General features: G+C 37.5%; 1 protein-coding gene across 1 annotated transcript in view; it reads right to left on the reverse strand.

Moving 5' to 3' along the window:
• STK32A (serine/threonine kinase 32A) overlaps positions 1–25,392 on the reverse strand; it is a 73,301-nt gene extending 47,909 nt beyond the window's left edge. The window contains exons 1-2 of the mRNA XM_081949841.1: positions 25,101–25,392; positions 16,497–16,662 (exon numbers count right to left, since the gene is read on the reverse strand). Coding sequence (XP_081805967.1) covers positions 16,497–16,548 — 52 coding nt within the window. The 5' untranslated portion in view covers positions 16,549–16,662; positions 25,101–25,392. The remainder of the gene's footprint in view (positions 1–16,496; positions 16,663–25,100) is intronic.
• Positions 25,393–25,687: the final 295 nt, after the last annotated feature.

Below are 25,687 nucleotides of genomic sequence, written 5' to 3' on the forward strand. Positions count from 1 at the left end.
CTCAAAAAAGGATGAGATATTAAGCAGATACAATTTTTTATTTTCTCTGAAACTAGGCTTGATCAGCTGAAATGATGCAAACTATAAAGTGATGCAAACTTTGAAGGACTAGCAGTAAGTGGTCAGTTGCAATACGTCCTGGGCTGCCACAATCTCTAGGACCAATAAATGGCAGCAAATGGTTAAATGTTTTCTGTATCTTTTTGCTGCTCTCTAGTGATGCACCTGCATTTTTGGAGGCAAGGTGTGCTAGATGAATAGGAAAATAGCCATTGTCTTTACTACTTATTCTTTTGAATTGAAGCTTTGAACAAAACGTAGCACCTGGGATTTCATCAGTGCTCCATCTGCCAGGATTAAGCAATTTGGAAGAAAGGTTTACTTGCAAATACAGCTCAGGAGCCAGTTTGTTGTAGTGGTTTTAAGGCACTAGGCTAGAAATGGGGAGGTCATGAGTTCTAGTCCCAACTTAGGTACAAAGCCAGCTGGGTGACCTTGGGCTAGTCACCCGCTTTCAGCTGTAATAAACAGGCTATGGCAAACTGTTCCTGGACTTTTGCCAAGAAAACTACAGGGATTAGTCCAGGAGTCGATATTTGAAGTCACCAAAAGAAAAAGAGGAAGAAGAAAGAGCAGCTCTGAAGAGCTGGGGTTTTTTGTTTTGTTTTGTTTTGCTTTGCTTTGTTTTGGAAATGCACTGAGTCTTTAAAGTATTCCAGGCCTTTTGATTACAGGAAAACCAGAAAGAAAAAGGAAAGAAAGAAAGAAAGAAAGAAAGAAAGAAAGAAAGAAAGAAAGAAAGAAAGAAAGAAAGAAAGAAAGAAAGAAAGAAAGAGTATGAGAGCAGACCACTCTTCATAGTAGGCATATGCTAAACAGCATTTAAATTTCAGGCTGATTAAAAAACTAAATCAACATGTTGGCCTTAATTAATGTGACCTCAGAATTGTCAGGCATTGCCCAAGTGACAGCCTCAAAATGCAGCACTTCACAGCTCCCATCCATCCCACCAATTAAGAAGCTGGGCAAACCATGCATCTATCCTGTTTTTTGCCTAGGATGGCAACAGGAGAAATTGTGAAGAGGTCTGTAAACAGCTCCCCAAAAGGACAGTGAGCGAAGGCTAACACTAAATGTGGCACAATAATGCCAATTGTACAATGCTGTTAAAAGTCTTTATCAGATCATAAACAAGATGACTGCACGGGAATTGTACAAAGTCAATTACGATTTGTACAGAGCAATCTTCCCAGAATTGTAAACTGCCATGCTGGCTGAGTATTCTGAAAAATGTAGTCACAACACCTGTGGGTGGATAAAACCACCTGTGGGTTGGGTAAATAAGTTTTGAGAAGCAAGTTACAAGTCATAAGAGAATGCTAATGCAAAGACACTGGTGCCTCACAACCGTTCCACACTACAAACAAAAATCTACTTAACAATATGGAGTAAAAAAAACTTGAGTTTCTTTCTCTGTGGTCTCAATAACCTGGAATGTGACTCAATGCCTCAAACACAGCCAATAACCAGGATTCTGGCACAAAGAGAAAGGCATATTATTCAGCTTCAAGGAATCGGAAACTATAAATCAAGAGAACCAAGTTCTAATGAATAGCATGTCAGAATATGCTGGTTTGAAATACTAGTCTTTTGGCAATACCTTACTTCCTCCACTGCCACATCTTTGGAACACACATAAAATGGGAAATTGATTGGTAAATGAGAGAATACTACCAGAGATTACTGGCTGCTGGGACTTAGTCAAAGCCTTATAATTCACGCCCACCCTAATGCTCCAGTCTCCACCCGGGTTTGCATAGATAACTAATAGCTAAGGCCTCCAGATTTGCTGTTCAAATTGTTTCCCTTCCACAAAAGATGTGGAGAACAGCCACTCCCAGTTATAACTCCTATCTCACAACAGGAATAGTGGGATTGAAATTATTTTCCACGTTCACCCATCTCCATGTTGACCTAGTCATTATAAATTTCCATTTCTCCATTAATCACAAAGATTATGTCAAAAGGAGCAACATTTGCAATACAAACAAGTAATCCCACCCTTGTGTACTATCAAAATCAGAAAAACAGAACTTAGAAAGCAGAACTAAGCCTCCACATTTGCTAACAAAAAAATTAAATACAGTCTTAAAAGTATTTACTGCCGTGCTATAAACACAAAAATAATCCTATGTATAGGATATTCAAAGTACCTTCTTCCAATTATTTTTAAAACTTTCCAGTCTATAACTCTGAGATTTTCTGGTATCCCATCAAAGTACTAACCACAACTGAGCCTGTTTAGCTTTTCCAAGTAATAACCAAGAAATTTGAGATTGAATAATGTGCTCACAGTGAAATAATATCTAGGCAGTATCACTGCACCTAATTTTAATTTAAAATTTTAACAAATGAAAAAAATGTTTTAAAATATTCTCTATATATTAAGAAGAAATGTCCCAATCCTTCTTCCTTTGAGCATTTCTATATGAAGGAATCTTTTTTCTATGAAAAAATGTTATGTTGCAATACAACAGAGAATAGTTCAAATTCTTCATTGTGAACCGTTTCAATGGATCTAGAGAAAGAACAGTGTTGATTATGCATTAATAATTGGAAAGAGCTTCATTATACTACAGAATCTGAAATAAAAGCAAGTACAAAGAAATTGTATTACATATTATGTAGCAATTCTAACAAATTCCATCAAGAAAAGACCTGGGTGAAAGAGAACCTTGCTTAATCCCAGCAAATAAGGGGATGGAACTAATATGTTCCAGCAAACAACTTTTGTTTTTAAACTTTGCATAATCAGCAGCTGAGCCTTCTCTGAGTAGATACTGTGGAAAAATAATGCCATCATTGTTTTCCTAACTGTACACAAAATCTCTAGAGAGAACTGTTTAAAGGAAAACAATTGTCATTTTCAAGAGTTGTGGCACTGTATATTCTGGAATATGTTCTAGATAAATAACTTATCTAAACTATAAGCTGAGCTTGAGAAAAGGTTTGTGTAGGAAGAAAGACACAAACTCCTTGGTAAATAGCAATGCTCATCTACATTAGGAGTGTGTGTGTGTGTGTGTGCGCGCGCGCATGTGTGCATGCATGCAGAGCATTCTACCACACTAGACAGAAGTCCTCAGAGTCAGCCCAACAGATAAGGATAGCTTGTAAGATTCAAGCAGGAACAGTGTACACTGACTGGCACAACAAAGTAGCTAGCATGGTGTGTGTACAAGAACATTTGCACAGTGTATGTGCAAATGCACTGTGCAAGAGCTAGACTCTCCCAAGTCCAGATGGGAAGCTCCACAGAAGGTCATGGAGAATAAAAGGGCTAAGATCCTGTGGGATTTCCAGATCCACACTGACAGGCAGCTACTGGCCAATCAACTAGACATTGTTGTAGTAGACAAGGACCAGAAGATAGATGGTAATAGATGTAGCAGTACCAGGGGTGGGTTCCTGCCAGTTCTAGTCTCTTCTATAGAAAAGGTTCCACAAATCTACAGTGCCGTTTAGAACCGGTTCCAGCTCCCTCCCTCCCCCCATCAAGTTTGAACACCCCTGGGTTTTTTTTTCTAAAGGGTTAGGGGTGCAAAGGTCTTGTAACTTGACAGCTTTAAGACTTGCGTGCTTCAATGCCAGAATTCCTGAGCCAACATGACTGGAGGAAGAATTCTGGGAGTTGAAGTCCTAAGTCTTAAAATGTCAGTGCTTCAAATGCCAGAGTTTCTGAACCAACATTTTGGTTGCTAAGCAAGAGCGTTGTTAAGTGAGTTTCACCACGTTTTGCAAGTTGGCCATGCCCACCCAGTCACATGACTGTCAAGCCATTCCCACTTGGTCACATGGCTGGCAAGCCACTCCCACCCGATCACATGGCCGACATGCCACTCCCACAAAGCAAGCCACACCTACAGAAGAGGTTCTAAAAAAATTTGAAACCCACCACTGAGCAGTGCCAAGGGGTAGCAACATCAGAAAGAAGTAGTATGAAAAAATGGAGAAGTAGCAGGGCCTGAAGGAGGAACTAGAGAGGATGGAGAAAGTAAAGACCAAAGTGGTCCCAGTGGTGGTAGGAGCACTTAGGGCTGTGACTCCTAAGTCGGGAGAGTGGCTCCAATAGATCCCAGGAACAGCATCACAGCAAACTATCCAGAAGAGTACAGTGCCAGGAACAGCTAAGATACTGTGCCAGAACCCTCAAAGTCCCAAACCTCTGGTACAGGCCTGAGATTGAGGAAGACACCAACCACCCATAGGGGTGAGAAGGGGATTTATATAAAAAATAGCATGTTGAAAACCAGGTATTTCTAGGAGAAGATTGATCAACAGATTTGCTGATTCTTTAGATCTTTTTGAAAAGCAGGCACATCTTGGAATTTCATGAATAATACGGCTACTAGGTAGGAAGTAGTTGCCTTTCCTAGTGTAGTCGTGGTAGCACTGTCAGTTGCACAACCAAAGAGTCAAATGGATAATGGAGCCTGGAAGAGCACACCATGTGCTCCATATTAGGGATTCTGCTTGTTCAGAGAAAAGTCATTACAAATGTAAATAGATTTTTCTGGCCGATTTCAGTTTCACATTTTCATGTACAGAGAAATAAAGCCATATGCACAAACTTCATGTACAACCATCCTAAATACAGACATGTCTTTGGGAATATTTCTTTGTACATGAAATTTGTACTTGGGGAAATATTTTACTTAGGTTTACTTTATACATTCAACCCATTAATACAATAAATAAATTCCATGCCAGCTGGGGGGGGCGGGGGGTTGGCCTTTGTGAAGAATGTACACGGGAAGGAGGGAAGTATGCAATGCAAATTTGAATCTAATTATCATTATATCTTTTCTGAACAAAACAGGCTGCTTCTAAGTTTGTGAAAACCTAAGCTGGAAAGGAATGCAATAAGCTTGACCCATAGGATATCGATTTAGTGTTTTGGTAGACTTTACTGTTATGATAATTGGAATATTATTACAAGCCAAATAAGTTTTGAGCAAAGTCCCTGAAATGTAGTCTGTTATTTAACTATTAATTACATGCAGGAACTTCCAGCAGAAATTTCATATGACAACATTGCTAATACAGTAAGTCAGGGGTGTCCAAACTTGGGAACTTTAAGACTTGTGGACTTCAACTCCCAGAATTCCCCAGCCAGCCATGCTGGGAGTTGAAGTCCACAAGTCTTAAAGTTCCCAAGTTTGGACACCCCTGCATTAAGTTATATTTAAAAAAAACATAAGTAAAAGTCCCTTCATCAAGAATATGAGGTTGTGCAAAACAAGAAAAGAGAAAAATACCCCCCAAGTACTGAATTTTTTTTATAAGGGGAAATACAAGGTTATAAATATATCACCCACAAACCTTTGGTGATCTTTTATAAACTCTTTCAATCTTATCTGAAATACAGAAATAATTATTCTGGCTCCGACTATGCATCTAATTACAAGTCACTCTATATCAAGATTGGAGAATCTCCAGCCTGTTTTCTCAGCTCTCTTCCCTTTGGCTTCGAACCCTTTGTTTTTCCAGTTGCTCAGTATATTTTGCCAAGCATCTGAGCAGACAAGTGGGGGAAGCAAACTATAAATGGGGAAAATGTAATTAGTGGTTTGCCAAAAACCATATTAAGCAATGCACCATAACCTCAATATCACCATCGAACATCCTCTCAGGTTTCTAAATCACCCAAGAAAGAAGCTTTCAAGGTGTCCAATAAGGATGTCTGTGGCTACTCATGAATGGAGAATATAATTATATAGATAAATGATTGTATGTGATGGCAGATACAGTATCATCGACTGATAATATGAAGAAAGCAAGCTTAGCTAAACTGATGCAGGAAGAACGTTTATGCCTTGACGGATGGAGAAATGTGTGCCTCAAAAGTGATTCCTTGAATATACAACTCTTAAAAGATTCTTCATGAGGGAAAGCAACCCATGGACTGAATTAGTTCCTTACTCCTCATCTGGCTTCTAATGACTCAGGACATTCTAGTGGTTAAGATGTTGGACTAGGAGTTGAAAGACCTAAGTTCTCTCCCTCCATTAAACACAGAAGCCAATTGGGTGACTGGCATTGGGCCAGTCATTTGTTCTTAACCTCATCAGCGTCCAGCTTTGCAATAAACCAGCAAAAAAAAAACCACCAAGATCCTTTGTGCATGATGCACTAACAAGTTTTGCCCTAAGAGCTAGGTGATCTCAATCTGAAAGAAATGGACCCTTCAACCAAATAGGACAAATGTTAAGAGTGACAATAGCTTCTGCATTAGCTTTTACCTCCTGCAAGGGGTACTGATGTATAGCAGGCACACAGCCTTTAGCAATTTATCACTATGGCAAGAGAGGAAGACACTGGAGGTTGGGGAGCTGGGCTTTGAAACTGTTACTCACATATCCCACGACAGCTCCTAATTCAGAGGCTTGATGGCTCCTCCATCCAGAAATATATTCTTTCCCTTTCTATGTTGCCCTAATCTATCCTTCCTTCTATTAGACCCCTGGATACCCCCATTCCACACAGTCCAGAGCTCACTTTATCTCAACAGCTGTTTGTTCCTAGAACCAATAATTACAGAACTGATTTTTCAGACACAACTGTAATCCAGCCTCAAACTGTTACCATATTCCAAAATGCTATGCAGATGGTGAAAAGGACTCTTGTAAAGAAAATGTTCAATATTTTACTGAAGTGGAACTTTAATTAATCTTGGAATCAGGTAATTGCTTCTTTAAGTATATCATCACCCTAATTGTTACTGGGTTCAATTAACAAGAAAACAAAAATATTTAAACTAGGGGGGAAAGCTTGACTTGCCAATATTGAAATGAATTACTTTTGGCAAGCAATTCACAGGCTTCCATCTTAATTGCCACTCCCTGGTTACAAAGGCCAATAAATGGAAAATGTGTCACATTCCAGATAATCTTTTACCACTTCTGGCCCTGTAAAAATTAGCAACGTGAACACGATATATAATCACTATTAATCATGGAGACAAAAATCTCAAAAAAATAATTTGAGGGCTCCTGATAAGGTGGAACAGTCAGGATCTCTAAAACTAAATCTCAACTATATAACGCCCATCTTGCCAATGGGTCATTCCACCTATCTATTTATGCTGTGCTGAAAATGTTCAGAACTACTTAGAGATAAGCAGCTGGCATGGAAATAATTTAATTCATTAAGAAAGTATTTATTTCATTAGTTTAGAAATGACCTGAAACCATTTACTTTTAATCAATTCTCTTGTTACTTAGATTTAAGAATGACAACAAATTAATTCTCCTTTCCAGCATTTTTTAGAGCTTTCCATTAAGTTTTGAAAAATAATCTCAAGATATGTATCAGTCTACCCCCTCCGCCCTATAATCGTGAGTATCTTTCCCAAAGGCTAGAAATCCTGCAAATACAGTGATTTCAACTTCCCAAATGTTAAGCCAGAAACTCATTGAAAACTGAACCTTACTTTTTTGGAGGATACCCAGAACACCGTCCTGCAGTCCTTGAGAAATTGGCAAGGTTGAAAAAGTAATATACAATCACTGCATGTTTACTCACACTCTTTGTCTAAAAGGTTAGAATTGAGAGCCCATGGCAGCTTTCCATTTTTTCTTCATAAAAACTGGTAGGAAGTAATTCAACTAAACCCATCAGGGAATTTCACTTAGTGGAACATTGAAACTAAGTGTCTTCAGTAGCTATCTGGAGCTCTGACTATTCCCAATCCATCCTGGGCAAACCATCTTTGAATGGTCTTCAAAAAATTATTTTCTCTCCCATTTTATAAAAATTAAAGTGATGAAGAAGAACGTAGACTGTCCAAAGAAAAATAAGAATTTTTAAAATGGTGTCTTACATGCCATTTACATGTGATTATAAGACAAACACAAAATATAACTTATTTTACTTGGTAATAACAACTCTGATGGGGATGAATTAAAATAGCTCAGTGAGCTCATGATTGAACATCCCCTTCAATACTTGGCACAATAACTTCAAATATCTCCTAGCATAGAGGCAAGCAATATTCCTGAAAAGCTGTTAATTAAAGTAGGTTAGAAACCAAATCATAAAGTTGGAGTTCACAAAGTTCCATCATTAAATTCTAGAATCTCTGAGTAAGCTTTTCCTTTGTCAGTTTCCATCTCCAGAAGAGATGTACCTCTGATAATGCTGCTCTACGTGACATAAATAATGGATCTCTTAATGCTGTAACCTTATTACCAGGAATGACATAAAGGATAAATGCTTTCTAAAAGAGACTTGCAATGACAAAACACTGAAGAAAGGTGTTGAAAAATCCCACAGGAAACTTCAACATAAACATCCATTAGCACTATATTTTTGGCTACTAGAGTCTGACAAAGTGTATATTGGTTGAACTAATAGTAATGAAAAGAAGCAGGGCTTGTCAATATTATATATAAAAAAGGTTGGCAACATGCCACTCAGTATGCCTCTTTTTGTTTTCCTGTTTTTTCTAATTGCTACATAAATGAGTACAAAAAGAATATATGAAATCAGATGTTTTAAAAGGGCAGGGAAAAAAGAGCCACTGATTGCTATCAATATTACTAATCAAAAATGGATTTCCTAAGTAAAATGACCAAATTAGATGATCATCCTACATAGTATGATTTGAGTCTGAAGCTGTTTGGGACAGAAGCTACAGGTCTTGAGGAATGGGTGTGAGTTATTTGTTTATTTTATGTGCTGTCCATCTCATCTAAAGGTGACTTGCCTTCTCATTTTGTGCTCCCTGCCACATGCTTAAGACTCAGAAGAGCAATGGACACATTTCTTATTATACACTTGTGGTAAAAAGAAGGCTATCGTGATGCCAAATCATCACTTATGAGGTAACATCTTTTATTTAGATTGTACTTGTAAGAGAATCAAGCTATAATGGCTATGCAAACTTTTCAAGGAGCTAATTTGGGATGAACGAGGACATTTATGAAGCACCTCTTTCTTTTAAAGAATTTGCACATTATTTGCTATTAATGAAAAATTCTGTAGTATTCAAAAAGAGGCATTCTGCAGCCTATTCCTTTGAGTAATAAATAACATTAGGTATTTTCTGTAGGTGCTAAGGTCCAGTGTTATCAGAGTCACCAGAGATCACCTTACACATTATAATTGGGTTGAGTTGCTTGCTTTTTGAGCAGAAACATTGCAGAATAAATTAATGGTGCTTGACAATCATGGTAGCTACCTGTTATGAGCCATTATTGGCAAAGGGCAGAAATCCATAATTTAAATGAATTAAGCCTATGCCACTGATCTCTGGACTAGCAGTAAAGCTCAGGCAAATGGTCCAGTGGGGAAAGTTTGCAGAGGTTAAAAGGGATCATGATATCAATTTTTAAAAACAGGAAAGACTGAACTGAATACTAATGTGAGGCAAGATCTATCAAATTAAGAATGACAATAGTAAAATCATCTGTACCAAGAATTCTGAAAAGGTGAAGAACAGGGTTAGGAATCAAGAATGTCTTCGGGCTTGGAAATTGTGAAACCACCACTGGCAACTATTATTCCACTTTTTTCCCCACGATTAAGTACCCATGACAAATAGCTGCTTCACTGATCAGTAAACAATCAGTTGCCAGCATCATAAGAGTGCTACTTATCAGCAGAACTGTTAAAAGGGTCTCTGTTCTTAGGAAGAACCTTCATCTATTTTTAAAAGTTGGCTATTTCCATTGGAAAAGATCTGTCCTATTTATAAACAGAAGATTACTCTTGAATACTTTGTTCTATGGGGTAACAAATCATACGAAATAGAAAAGTACTGGTTACATATGAAACATTTAAAATGTTTTTTCCCCCTCTTCATTACTATTGCATCCAACAATATGGATTTATCTCATGGTATCACTTTTCTCATACCAAATGATTCCACAAGCCTGAAGAGACTTCAAAACCCTGCACACATACAGTATGAAGAGATGGTGTTTCTTTTTTCATTCAAAGACTACAACTCTGTAGAAACTTCTTGGTCAAAACATCTTAGTTCCTGCAACATCATAGCAGTTGCAGACAAAAGGACCCAATACTCTCCTCTCCACATTATTGGAAGTCGGTGCAGTGGTTGGGGTTCAAAAGCAGAAAGATCCATTGGAGCCTACAGGTATACTCACAATTCCAGAAAAAGCATATTTGCTTTCAGGAGTTGCAAATGGAGGCTCTGTTCATGGTTCTTTTTGCCTTCAGTTCTGAAGTGTTGTGCCATGGCAGCTAATACTTAGGTTGACTAAATAGAGCTTTCAGCCCTGGGGTGATCAGGTGACAAGTCATCAAATTAAGCAGCCAGATAGAATACACCTGATTCTGATCTCCTTCATCAGGTTCAGTTCCACATACAATAAGATTGTTTCCTCCTATCTGACTGTGCCAAATTGTTTGCTTCAATACATCAGTCTTTTGAAATGGACCAAAATCTTTTCCAAAGAGCGTTCTGAAAGAGAAATAATGACTCAAGATATACTGTATATGCTCAACCTCTATGTAAGTCTAGAACCAGTTTGGTCTAGCGGGAAGGCACAAGATTAGAAACCAGGAGATCATGAGTCGTGAAAGCCAGCTGGGTGACCTTGAGCCAACACTCTGTTCCAGCCCAACCAACTTGAAGCATTGTTGTTGTGGGGAAATAGGAAGAGGAAGGTGTGTTACAAATGTTTACCACCTTGAGTTATTTGTAAAAAGAATAAAGACACAATATAAATAAACTAAATAAATAAATTCTCTTATACAGTTTTGATGGGGAAAAGAGTTGTATTATTTCAAAAACTACTAATGTATACTGGGTCAGCAAGTTAAAAGAAATATATCTGTTTGCCAAGAGAATCATTTGGTCTTTCAATCACCTTTCAATTGTTTTAAATATTTTGAATATAGCCAGCTGTTTATTGCAGGTGTTTTGTTTTCTCCATGGGGGTAGTTATTTCTCCAGCATTTATGTACAAAACAGATTTTTAAATTAGCTTTCCCCAACCTAGTGCCATCCAAAGAGGTTGGGAATGTAATTCCCATAAATCATGGCATCAGATTGGTGACTACCACTTCCAATTTCCTTTAACAGATGACTGAGGCAAAGATGATAGACCAGAAATTACAGTTTCCTCCTCAAATCCTCCACTGAGAAATAAGTACTCCAAATACTGGTGACACACCATCAGAGACTATTTATAGGAGATGTCAATGTGAAAGGAGTGTATCTATAAGAATATAATTTGTTAGTAACCAGGAAAATTTCATGGTAGCTTTGCCCCATTATATTTTTCAATTACTTAAATGCAGACACACACAAAATATATCTTCTAAACAATAGCATTATTAATTTTGAAATGTAGCCAATAGTTATTCTAGCCAAATATGGAGTAATTGTTGTCCAGGCACTTGCTCAGCATTTATTACAGGTTCTAGTGCCATGATGTGCAATAATGGAAAGGGTGACATTCAGAGGGCATCACTATAAATCTACAAACAACCTAATCATCACGGAACATCTGCCAGCAGGTAGACCCCTGAAATGAAGAGACCAAATTTCCAAATCCTTGGAAACAAGGATCAAAGCATCCTCAAATGAAAAAAAAATGGCCCTAGATTCAGGAGATGGCAATTGGTGGGTCTCAGAACTGGATTAGGAATGAAATTAAAGAATGTAATGCATATTATTGAACATTCAACCAATATATCATGGGTCCCTTTAATTTAGAATTTAGGCCTGGGCATGAGATGAAAACTACATGGGCCACTGTATCAGGTTACTTACATCACATTCTGAATCCAAGGAATTCAGCCTTTCTGATCTTGGTGAAACTTTTAGCATTGTTTAATACCATGACAATCCATGGTATATTTGTGAATCACTCATATCTGCTGGGGGTAAGCTTTACTGTTCCTTCCTTCCTTCAAGTGTTTATGTTCAATTGTGCTGGGGGAGAAGTTGTTGAACAAATGGTTTCTTTTCCTTTGACAGTCCAAACTGGACTCATTACTATTGTTTGATTAGCAGGTAGAGACATTGGGAAGTAGAAGCCAAGTTATCACTCCACTTTGGTTCAGGTAGTCCATTCACCAGTCGTAGTCCTGTTGGACTTGAAGGACTTAATTATGAAAATATATGCTTTTATCACCTCAATGTTGAACTATTGCAATGAACTAAGGCTGATTTCAAAGGTGATGTAAAATGGCAATTGATGCGCCATAGTCCACATATTGGAAGATTGAGATAATTCAGTAGCTTCATCCCATTCCCATAGGCAACTCCACAAGTAAGGCTTTCTTGGATTAATATTCCTAGATTGTGTGGCAGGTTTTAGCCACAGCTATTACTTTCAAAATAGTAAATACTCCTATACATTTGTATATGTATATTTGGTCTTCCAAAGATTTGTTGAGATTTAATCACTAGTGAGAGGTTTTGATCATTAGGTTGTATATCACTGATGATATACTTGAATTAAATCAACAAAGGATATTCATCATACATGTAATAAACCTCAGATTTCTGCCAGAATAATTTTCCTCAGATCCCTCACAATTTAAATCATTGAATTTTAGAGGTCATCTAATCAACTCCTTGCCAACAGACAAATTCCATTACAGTTAATTGTCAAACCCAACTCAGCACTGGTAATGGCATGAAATTATCTATCTTTTTTCTTCAAGAACTGAGATTGCAAAGTGCATACATTGACTTAGATTAAGTGTTCCCATGTCACAATTAATTTGATAGAGGTGGTTAAAACCTAAACCTGACTTGAAACTTGAAACCATTTTAATTTTCTAATAACTTGCTAACAACTTCCTCCCCCCCACCAAGTCCCAGGTTCCAGTTAATAATATTTTGGGAACAATCCAATTATTAATGTACAAGGCTGAAACATCTTTATGAAAAATGGAGTAGTTGCATTGTAAATTAAATCCTGAAATTTGAAAAGAATCTGAGCTGTGAGCTATCTTATACCTGAGAGTTTCAAGTTGATCCATGTTTGCATAAGAATACAGCTTAATTATGTAGCAAAAGAGGAAATTAAGGAACCAATTTGTTATGGAGTCATGAAGGACATGCAACCATTAAAACACATGACAGCAGAAGCATAAACTGAGAAGAACAGAACAAGTGAGTTTAGAAACAGAGAGAGGTGTGACAAGATCTGTTACAATAACATTCATACATGTCAACCATCAGACTTTCTGAGCTGCTACCACAAAATTATGCTCCAGCTCACAAGTAAACACACGTCTCTGGCCTTTTCCTAAGCATTATTCCCTTTAAAAGATAAAAAGGGCAAAGCTGAAATGCAGGTGTAAAGATTGGTTAGGACAATCATTGCATCATTATTGGCAGAAAGAAGGATCCTGCTGAGCCAGAACTTGTACTGAGATTAAAACTGCTCAACAGAAAAAATTTTAAATGCCTCTTTTTGAAAGTTATATGAAGAACTCCTGAGAAGGAAGGAAGAGAGGAAAAGTTCCATAAACAGACATTTCATAATCTGACCTGAAGGATTAAACATTAGAGTTAATGATTGGGGTTCTGTAACTATCTCATACAAAATCAATACCTTTCTAAGTAAAATAAACTATTCTCAATCATTTATATAGGAAAATGTTCCCTGTAGAAAAATTGTGTCAATGGAAGAAATTCCAAATTCATTGAATATCAAAACTACCCTACCCTCATAATTTCTACAATATTAGCAAAATGTAATTAAACCATCTTGGGAATGGAGTCAAAACCTATAGAGCTAATTTACAAGGTGGGATGGGTGTGTCAAAGGCAGATTATCGTTACAAGGATTTTGTTCCACTCCTCAATTTCAATCCTACAGCATATTTTTTCTGAACTTCATGGGAATGGCAAAAAGACATCCTATGTTCTTCGACTATCTTAGAAAATTATGAGTTCGGCCATTTTTCCCCCCTGAGAATTTTGGGAAGCTCTCAAACACCTCCATTTATCATATTTGACTTAACTCCTATACCCAACGAGGGAGGGGATTGCTAAACAGAATCAGCTCCTTTTCAAATAGCTACTCAACTTGCTCAAGGCAAATCATTGTCTGTGACCAGATTTAGCTCTCAGCCTGATTTGCTATAGTCTCAATCTAGACTAGTCTCTAATTTCAAGAAGAGCCCATTAAAAGTAGTCAATTGTACTCTTCTTTGCCAGGCTGCCTATAGAGATATGCAGAGGTTGGAGGGCCAGGCCAAAGGGGAATGGATAACAAAGAAAAAAATAATTTTATTAAAAGAAAAAAAGATTTTTCAAAAGAGAGAAACTGCATGCCTTACCTATCTTTGCTTCAATCCAATTTTATTGCTCACCAACCATATCACTGGTATCCTATTTGTTTTTTCCCCTAAGGGAATACATTCCTCAAATCAACAACAATGACAAATTATTTCACCCATGACTGATGTCATTACACTCCATCACTACATCCCAAACATGACATTTCATAGAACTTTAAAAAAAGCCCAGACTAAATAAAATGTAAAACTACAGTTACCAAATGTCACCAGCTGGTAACTAGAGAAAACTAACATTGGCACCTGGCTAATATCCCTAAGCTACAGCACAGTAGCTGTCTGTGAATTGAAATGTCCCAGAATGATGTAAAAATCCTCAGCAATATTTCAGAAAGTCTGGCTGTTTTTCATAGTGGATATGAAATAGGCAGATATTAAGTTGTAACCAGATGTAATCATAGTTCAAGTAGATCCACTGAAATCAGAAGTACTTAATCCAATTTATTTCCCTGCAGTTCCTCTAAATAAGGCTATATCTGGATATAACCCATAATGAATATAGTACACTATAAATAAGAATGATTAATAAATACCAGCATGCTGTTTTTATATAAAACTCGCAAAAAAATTCCTGTTCACTGTTGCATATTCCTAATATTATTCCAGAATAATATTCTGGAATATTATGATCTGAAATCAAAAGAAGCTTTGATTTCTTTGGATCATCCGTTGTAGGAAGAATAATGACTACTGCTACCTGTGTCAGATGCCTATAGTATGTTGTCTAGTGTAATCAAGCTCTGTAGGAAGCAGTCATATAGTAATAGTATTGTTGGAAGGGTCCTTGGAGATAAGGGTGGCCAACAAAACTGCTTCCAAGATCTCCCTCAATAAGACTTTTAACTGTGACATGCATATTTCATACATTGTCAACCATAACTTTGTTATTGTGTTTCTGAAAATGTATGCAAAGAAAGGAACCTCCATAATTTCAAAAGCAGAAATTTCATTTCATTTCATTTCATTTTATTTGATTTCTAGACCGCCCCCTCTCCCCGAAGGGACTCGGGGCGGTGTACAGGTACCAAATTAAAAAACCTTACAAATAATCATAAATATAGTTAAAAACAAATTAAACTTTAAACCCCTGTACAAATTTATAAAAATTAAAAACTTAGCCTAAGACCAAAATTTAAAAATACAGACTGAGGTGGGAGAGCTGGAATTAGGCTAAGCCGGCTAGATTAAACAGGTGGGTTTTGAGCTTCTTACGGAAGGAGCGGAGATCCGTGGTTGTTCTAATATCAGAGGGAAGGTCATTCCAGAGGGTCGGGCCCATCACAGAGAAGGCCCTTCCCCTGGGCGTCACCCGCTGGCACAGCCTAGTGGACGGCACCCGGAGGAGTCCCTCTCTGTGTGAGCGAATCGGCCGAAGGGATGTGTGGGGCAGGATACGATCCCGCAAATAACTAGGCCCTGTGCCATGGAGCGCTTTGAAGATGATAATCAGCACCTTGAAACGCACCCGAAAAGCTACAGGTAGCCAGTGCAGCCCGCGCAGGAGAGGTGTTACATGGGAGTATCTAGCGACTCCCGAGACTGCCCGCGCGGCCGCATTCTGAACCAACTGCAGTCTTCGGGTGCATCTCAAGGGGAGCCCCATGTAGATGAAGACATAGTATTCATTTGTAATTGATTATACTCACAATTCATTAAGATGTAACAGAATAGTTCTCATATACAAAATAAGAAAATTTTGATCCCAAGACCCTACAACAGTTCACCAGAGATTCAATTCCAGTCTGCAGTTCTGATGTATCAGATAACAAATCAAATTACCATTTTCAGATCTGCCCCAGATCCTTAGCTGATTTCAAACAGACAGGGAATTAGCAACAACAAAGAAACAGAGAGTAAGCCCAATGAAACCAAAACACCTCCATAACTGTTGCTCCATAACTATCACAGCGGCAGTTGTAATAAAGAATTTCATAGATAAAGCTCCATTATGACATCTCAATGTGTCTTTTCCAATATGATGCCCTTTGTAATAGACAATAGATTCCATTATCCTCCTACAGCGTGTCAACAGGCTATAGTGGCTGACAGGGACACCTACTATAAACCTACATAACAGGCTGGCAATGGGCTGGGGATACACGGTTTAAGTTAGCAATGCATTTTAAACAACGCAATCTTCATCTTACCATCTTCATTCTCATCGTATATTGGTGACTTGCTAGAGGTGTTAGCGCCCATGTTGTACTTGGCTACAAGTTGTGCATTTACATCATTCTTTAGAAGAACAGAGTAAGAGGACAGCTATTTCTTCCCTCAAACTTGGCAGATCTGTAAATGTGCTTCCAGTGGATCCTGGAGGAAAAAAGAAAAACAGCATAGCTGCTATCAGAAATAAGCTTTTGAAAATCAAAATTTGACACTAACCTTGACAATATCAATATAATATAAATGAATGAAGGAGACATTATTAAATAAGATAGAAGGGAACAGCTAACAGATTTAGTTCTATGAATACAAATTTTCTTAGATTAACCATATTCATTTGACTGAAGCCCTTGGCATGATTCTGCCATTGACAAAACAGCTATCCTAATGAATTTCAGCTACTAAATATTCTTCCTTTTTATGTCATTTGGATATCTTTGTAGCATTAGAAAAAAGTTAGCAGGTGCAACTTCAAAAAAAGTACTGAAATAAATCTTACCTGCTTTATCTAGAACTGAACTGGATAAAAAAAACTTCCCTATTTAATATTGTATATTCAAAAGAAAGTTCACTAAATAAATACCTTCCTGGAATACCTGAAGTTAGAGCACAAATCTCAGATATAATAAGAGACATTTGGAACATAAATTTCATATTTGCCTCCTTTTTTTGTTATTCAAAACCCAGTACCTATTTTATGAGGTATCTTTTCATAATCAAGCTAAATGCTTTTCACTATGACATTTTGATTCATTGTCCTTTCTACAGTATCTTGGCTGTGGAAATGTCTATTACAGCACTTGGAAGCAATGCTGGAACTTCAGGGCACTTTACGTATAAATATAATTAATATGGTCTCAGCTTTGCATGTGATGGCGGATGATAAATTGTTTGCTCAGGGGAAAAGTTCCTTCTATCCATACGTTTTCTTAAATAAAAAAGAGCTTTTATTTACTCATGGAGATAGAGATTGCCTTATTCTACTAGTATTGTTACTTTGAATGGCACCTACTTTAAAGAATTAAAGGTAACACCTGCACACAAAATGAAAACTTTGGTAGTCATAGTATGAAGAAAAGGCATTAAACACCCCAAATGTGATCTTAGAATTGTACCTGGAAGAAAATTAGATGCCTGAAACTCACCTATTTGAATCTTTTAAAAAAAGATTGGGCTGTAGAGCAGTGTGATTGCATAGGCTCTACACTACAGTACAAGGTTGTACTCAAAAGGATTAGGTAGTAAATGTAAAAAATGTAAAAATAAATAAATAAAACCGACCTCTGTCCCAAGTTCTGGGAAGATATTGCAAAAGACTAAATGGATGACTAGTCAGGTGCAAAACTACCTTCTGCACTCCTAATATTTTCATATTGGTTCTTGGCTTCTAGAGTATGTTGTAACCTGAATTATATATGTATCGCTAAGTTCAAATGAAAAACTTAGATTATATGAACTTCGAGCCTCATTTGGCCATGCGCAGCTTTGTTATTCTGTTGCCATACATGACCTTCTCTAATAGAAAGGGAAATTACTGTGGTGATGCAGGAAAGTATGCATGCACTTGCTTCAGACAATCTGCTAAACCACAAATTGTATTTACAAGACACTATTTCATGCATCGTATTACCCAACTGTGACTTTTCCAGACTTCTCCTTCATTAAGAACATTATAGTTTAGTGATGTATGAAGACCCAGTCATGGACTGAGATGTGATAAGTCAGGTATAAGTTGACTTGTCTTCTACTAATAATCCATATTTAAGAAATTTCTGCTAATGGAAATTGTCACTAATGGAAATTGTTTCAGGGGTCTTTCCCCAAGCTTATGTATTATGATGCCATCTTTCATTTGTATCACTGTTTAGTGTTCCCTGATGGCTCTTATTATAGCTGTAATTGGTTCAGTTTCCAATTTAAATCAATTTTATGGCCTTTAGCCAGCAAATAAAACAGAGATAAAAAGAAGGGAGGGGAGGGAAAGAGTCAACATTTGCACAATCTGCCTATTTGAATTTTTCTGCTGTTATGTATACATTTTTGGGACAGGAGATGTTATCACTCATGATAAGCAAAAAAAGGAACAAAAATAAGCATCTACAGCAATCCATCTGAAATCCTTTTGGCAAGATCCCCCTCCAAAACTTTGATGCTACTTTAAGTAATAAAACTTTGCAAACACTGTAAGTTGTATAAAAATAACCTTATCAGTGATCAGAAAATCAATGCAGAAAGTATATCCACCAATTGCTGCTAGAAGGGGTAAAACAAGTTGTTGGCATAACATTGTAGAAAACCTGAAATATATATAGATATATAAATCAGTTCTACCTCTTGTGTGCCAGAGGGAAAGTTTCTGAATAGTTTTAAATTGACCATCAATGATTTAAATTATTCTGTATATATTCTGTGTAAACTGCCAAGAGTCACTTTGATTGTGGTGTGATAGAAATGTGTTTAATAAATAATAAATGATATAAAAATGACAGTAGCAGCTCTTGTTCCTTGTTTGCCTGCTACTAGTGGTAAAAATATCTTACTTTTTTTGCCCAAGGGCAGATAAATTCACACAGGCAAGTGGTACAAACTTTTATTAATCAATCACTCAGCTCCATGAATATTAATCAACACTCCAGTACATGAACATTGCACATACAGGTGAAACTCAAAAAATTAGAATATCATGCAAAAGTTTATTTATTTCAGTAATGCAACTTAAAAGGTGAAACTAATATATGAGATAAGACTCATTACATGCAAAGCAAGATAGTTCAAGCCGTGATTTGTCATAATTGTGATGATTATGGCTTACAGCTCATGAAAACCCCAAATCCACCATCACAGAAAATTAGAATATTGTGAAAAGGTGCAATATTCTAGGCTCAAAGTGTCCCACTCTAATCAGCTAATTAAGCCATAACTCTTTCAAAGTGTTCCTGAGCCTTTAAATGGTCTCTCAGTCTGGTTCAGTAGGAATCACAATCATGGGAAAGACTGCTGACCTGACAGTTGTGCAGAAAACCATCATTGGCACCCTCCATAAGGACGGAAAGCCTCAAAAGGTAATTGCAAAAGAAGTTGGATGTTCCCAAAGTGCTATATCAAAGCACATTAATGGAAAGTTATGTGGAAGGGAAAAGTGTGGAAGAAAAAGGTGCACAAGTAGCAGGGATGACCGCAGCCTGGAGAGGATTGTCAGGCCATTCAAAAGTGTTGGGGACTTTCACAAGGAGTGGACTGAGGCTGGAGTCAGTGCATCAAGAACCACCACACAAAGACAGATCCTGGACATGGGCTTCAAATGTCATATTCCTCTTGTCAAGCTGCTCCTGAACAACAAACAATGTCAGAAGCATCTTATCTGGGCTAAAAAAAAACAGACTTGGTCTGTTGCTTAGTGGTCCAAAGTCCTCTTTTCTGATGAGAGCAACTTTTGCATCTCATTTGGAAACCAAGGACCCAGAGTATGGAGGAAGAATGGAGAGGCACATACTGAAAGATGCTTGAAGTCCAGGGTGAAGTTTTCACAGTCTGTATTGATTTGGGGAGCCATGTCATCTACTGGTGTTGGTCCACTGTGCTTCATTAAGTCCAGGGTCAACGCAACTGCCTACCAAGAAATTTTGGAGCACTTCATGCTTCCTTCCACAGACGAGCTTTATGGGGATGCTGACTTCATTTTCCAGCAGGACTTGGCACCTGCCCACACTGCCAAAAGCACCAAAATCTGGTTCAATGACCATGGGATTACTGTGCTTGATTGGCCAGCAAACTGACCTGAACCCCATAGAGAATCTATGGGGCATTGCCAAGAGAAGCATGAGAGATATGAGACTGAACAATGCAGAAAAGCTGAAGGCTGCTATTGAAGCATCCTGGTCTTCCATAACACCTCAGCAGTGCCACAGGCTGATAGCTTCCATGCCACGCTGCAGGCAGAAATTGCTGCAAAAGGGGCCCAAACCAAGTATTGAGTATATATGCATGCTTATACTTTTCAGGGGTCTGATATTGTTCTATGTACAATCCTTGTTTTATTGTTTTATTGATTGCATGTAATATTCTAATTTTTCATTCTCATTGAATGAAAGCAAATGGACAGCTGTGGTTTCATTGCAGTTGGCTTTTTAAACATTTTAAACATTCTAGGTCTTAGGCACATTTTTGTGTTGCAGCTTCTGTCTTGATCTTATATAGTGCTTTATTTTATATGATTTAATCCTTTAATCCATTTAGTTAAAGCATTTTTAACTGAAGTGTAGACTGATAAATTAGGTAATGAATTCAACCAAATTCAACTCCAGTTTATTTTTTTCCCTTATCCATCTATTGTCATCATAGTCCGCTTATTTTCAGTATGTTTTAATTCCTTTTCCAAACTCTTTCAACTTTAATTCATCAAAGTTGCACTATTCATTGAAGAGCACTGCTACCATCAAATTATACAAAGCTGGCCCTCCAACAAGTACAGGTAGTCCTCAACTTGCAACAGTTCATTTAGTGACGGTTTGAAGTTACAGCGGCACTGAAAATAGTGACTTATGACCATTCTTCACACTTATGACCATTGCAGCATCCCAATGGTCACGTGATTTACATTCAGATGCTTAACAACTGACTCATATTTATGACAGTTGCAGTGTTCCGGAGTTATTTTGCAACCTTCTGACAAGCAAACTCAATGGAGAACCCAGATTCACTTAACTATGTTATTAATTTAACAGCTGCAACTATTCATTTAACAAATGTGGCAAGAAAAGTTGTAAAATGGGACAAATTCATTTTTTAAAAAAAAATCACTTAACAACATACATTTTGGACTCAATTATGGTCCTAAATTGAGGACTACCTGTACACGGAAGGAGGCATGTTCCTCAGACAATAGTCTTACTCTGTACGTGCTGAGCCTTTCTCCTTTCATGTGAATTAAGCTGGGAACTCTGTCATCATACACTCTCTAAACTAGGATACTGCCCTTGGCTACAATGGAAGATACCGACACATCTCCAGCATTGAAGTGAATGGTCCAGTTCCATTCTGTACAAGGCACCGAACAGACATAATCTCACCTTCAGCTGCAGAGTATCTTGAACTGGCTCTGAACCAAATTCAAGAACATATTCTTAAATATATAATCCCACTTGGCTCAATAAGTCATGAGTGCACACTAATAAGTAATACTTAAACAATAAGTATGAATTACTGGAGGGTAGGTTGATGGTTTTGTAAATGCTGGAAAAGATGCTAAAGAGTCAAGCATGCTTTTCTTAATAGGAGATGCCTTTCAATAGACTTGTTCTCCTGAGGCATAGCGATAGGAGCTATAAGAAGGATAGATGAAGACTGTGTATCTAGCGAAAAGCTGGGACATAATGAGAAATAAGAAAATAATAAGAAAATAAGAGCCACAGCATCTGATCTGCACTCAGATGTTCCTAGATTTGGCCCTAGTATCCTCAAGTAGGGTTGGGGAAAATCTTGGGTTGAAATTCTGCAGTACAATTGCCAGTTTATGTATGGTAGATAATACTAAACCTAGTGGACTAATAAAAGTTTGATTCAGTGCAAAGTTATTTCCAATGTATTCGCCCCAGTAGAAGAAAGTTGGGAAGAAATCCATCTAAGTTAAAACATTGGTAGAGTTCACAGGAGGAAATCTTCCATTTCCCAACTCTACACACACACACACACACACACACACACGTCAGGCAATAAGTGACATGCTTTTGTGGTATTATGTACCAATAGAGCTTTCAGGATTTCCTTCATAATAAAGCCATTTTAATAGAGTATTTATTTAAAACAGCTTGTCCATTATCCTAAAAATCCTGTGACCGATTGCAATTCAGAAAAGTAAGACAAAAATACATTTAAGTGAAATAAATAATACAGTAATTTGCTTGCATAGCAATAAACTTAATAACACTGACAAAGAAGCATTGAAGAAGCAAAACAGTCATATTCTTGCGGTACCTGTTGAGTCCTGAACGTCTTTTCATCTAAGTAACTTAATAGCAAATAGTAAGAATACTAAATAGTATTTAATAGTAAATAGCTGAATGGGAAGTAGCTTTTCAACTGACACTATAAGGCAGATCATATTGAAGTCACCCTGGAGAAACATACATTAAAGTTAAGGGGTCAACAACTTATGTAGGAGATTTGAAGCAGTTCACACAGTACAGATAATTTCTGAATTTGGTGAAATTAGAATTAAACTTTTCCTGAATTCCAGGTTCTATGCTTTGCCATAATTCACTGAACAATCACAGTTATCAGACTCAAAGTTATTAACCATCGATTATACTTTTTTTCATCCCACCTGTCTTATTCTTACTATTAGTTCTAGGAAATTTTTTATTTGCATATAAAGATTTGCACCTTAAGAAAACTGAAACTGCTCATGTGTAGACAAACATATGTACTTGGGAATGAAACAGTTTGCAAATATAATGCATTAAACCATATTAATAAATATAACTTCATTGGAATAGAGACTATGGGAGATTTTGTTCTCTATTGATCCAATAATAAAATGATTCCACAATCACGTTTTAAAGTTATTTGTACTGGAAAGTGTAAGGTTTGGGTTTTCACCAAAGATGTCAAAAATGAAGAATCCCAAGCAACCCTAATAGTACGTATAGTATCAATGGTCTCAGATTCAACTCTGAATTATCTTGAGGTCAAAGGATGAGTTAACAAGTAAAGAGAAATATCTCTTCCCATCTTTCCCCTGAATAGCAAAATTCAAATCAAGCAGCTTCTCCTGCTCCATTCTTATTGGAAAATTTCAGTACATTTTTTCTCTCAATAGAATGTTATAAGTCTGAAAACCCCCCACACCTGATTATGTTGGAATAGCATAATAAAATTTTATACGTGCATCCAACTGGGCCAATTAATAGAAAACTGGTTTTACCACAGTCAGTGAATAGAAACCATTGTTTAATTTTTAAGTCTAACTGAAAGCACACAGTTTTATATTTGTTAAAAGGTTCACTAGAAAAGAAATTGGGGGGGGGGGGCACTTTCCAAAAACAAAAAAGTGTAGATAGTAGGAAATATAAAAGCCTTCTTATTTTGGGGATTAGTTCTTTTGTTTGATTGACTGCTAGTGAAAATCAAAAGACCATAACCTGATATAGCGATGACATTTAAGATGTCAATACTTTACCTCACCACAAGCAATGTATGAAGTCAGCTCCTATATCTTTTATATGAACTTGTTACATAAGGATATCTAAAGTTGGAAATGACAGATCACTGAATGATCAACTGAAAGATGAAAATTTCAGGAGGAATGCAAATCATTGTCTTTTTATATTTTACAATTGTATACGAAGTTTGGTTTTGCCAAATTTAGTAAATTTGAAGAATACTGTTCAACCTTGTACAAATCTGCAGTTAAAACATGAATTACCCTACTTTTAGGTATGTTTACTGACCTTCTTCCTCTTCATAGTATTTCAAAGTGCATTCTCAATATGTTTACACAATAGTTATGAGTTGCTCCCAGGAAAATAGAAAGTATCTTAAATAATTGGCACATATCTTACAGTATTGGTTTGTTCCTTAATGTAAAGTTCTATCCAGTCCTTACTTTACAAAAATAAATCTCTATTTAACCTCAAAAGAGATAACTGTGACAAATAACTTTAAACAAAATTATCTCATATGTATATAAATATATCTGCAGATGGTTTAGATAAGTGAAGACCAGGAAGTGCCAAACCTTAAACTTTATTATGAAGGTCTTTATTACATTTTATACATGTATTATAATTCAATAGTCCTTTCTTTATGGCTCCAGTTTTATGCACGATGTGATGTTATCTTTTATTGTTTACAATAACCAAGGCTCCATTAACAAAATAGTGAGTGGATTAATAATGGGAGGAAAAAGTAGGAATGAAGAAAAGGGAATACATAAAAAAGTAGTTGATTTCAAGTTAGTATATTTTAGAGAAAGTGCCATGTTCAGGTCACAGGCATGTCAAACTGTCCAAGAGAACTCAAAGTGGGATGGTTGTGGTTGTTTTAAAAATAAAGCCATTTACTGTATCATCTTAAAGAGAAAAGTCTTCTTTAATAGAATCTCTAAACAGATGGGTGCAAAAGTGTCTGAGAAGAAAAACTAGTTGTTTTTTAAGTTATATCGAAGTCATTTAGCTTATGAAGCACAACTATTAAAAGAGTTGTAAATATGTAATTTAAAAGCTTAAAGCTTTTCCGTAGGAAGAAACTTGACCAGCCCTCTTCTAAAACACTGCTCAGGACAGCCTAATCTCTTGGTTCTGACCCGTTGGCTGCCCAACTGGAGCCCGACCCAGGTAGCCTACAAACGCAGCCCAGGAGCCTCTTTAACTATCATCTTGGTTCGATCCATTCTGCTGTCACCAGGAATAGCCTTCAAAGTTGTAAACCGGGAGATTTGTGCGTTTGTTCGTTCGTTTTTTTAAATGAAGCTCCAAGAGAGTTTCTAAAGTCACCAGCGGATCGTCCTGAGACAGAAGGCGCTGCTTAGTGGTGGAAAACGTCTTTCAGGATGAAAGAGAGAGAGGGAGAGAAGCGCCTTTTCTTACCTTATTTGAAATCAGCACAGCGCTGGACGGAGCCACGGACCCGCATCAACCTCAATAACCCGAAGCTGCAGGTACTGGCAGAAGAGGCGGAGGAAACGTTGCTCACCTTGTGTGGTTTGCGCTCGGCCAAGGTTCCCTTTTGCTCAATTCCCAGTTGCCAGCAAGGACGCTGGGGAGCAGAGCTTCGATTGCAGGGAAGGTCTCCCTTTTGCAGATCGCAGGAGGAGCCTTGCAGCAGTCACTAGGGGGTGAAACACACGCCAGACAACAGAAAACAGTAGCGAAAAGATGTACGGACACGCGCACAGAGGACAAGACAGGCAAGTCGTTCGAAGAGCCCGGGGGGGGAGAAGAAAAGAGGCAGGGATGAGTGAAAAGCAGCGAAGAGCCACCGCAATTGTGATTAACGCCGGTCGGAGTGGCAACTTTTCTGCGGACGAATCAGAAGCGCGCTGGCTGCCACTTAAACGTCGCGTCGCCTCAGCGCTTTATGCAGATCAGCACTTTTCAGAGATCCCCTTAAGAAGTTGCTTCTCGTGTCCTGAACGGGGACTGCCGTCTTCAGCCCGTTTTTTAAATTATTATTA

Source organism: Natrix helvetica, assembly GCF_964273705.1.
Source record: "Natrix helvetica genome assembly, chromosome: 1".
Lineage (NCBI taxonomy): Eukaryota > Metazoa > Chordata > Lepidosauria > Squamata > Natricidae > Natrix > Natrix helvetica.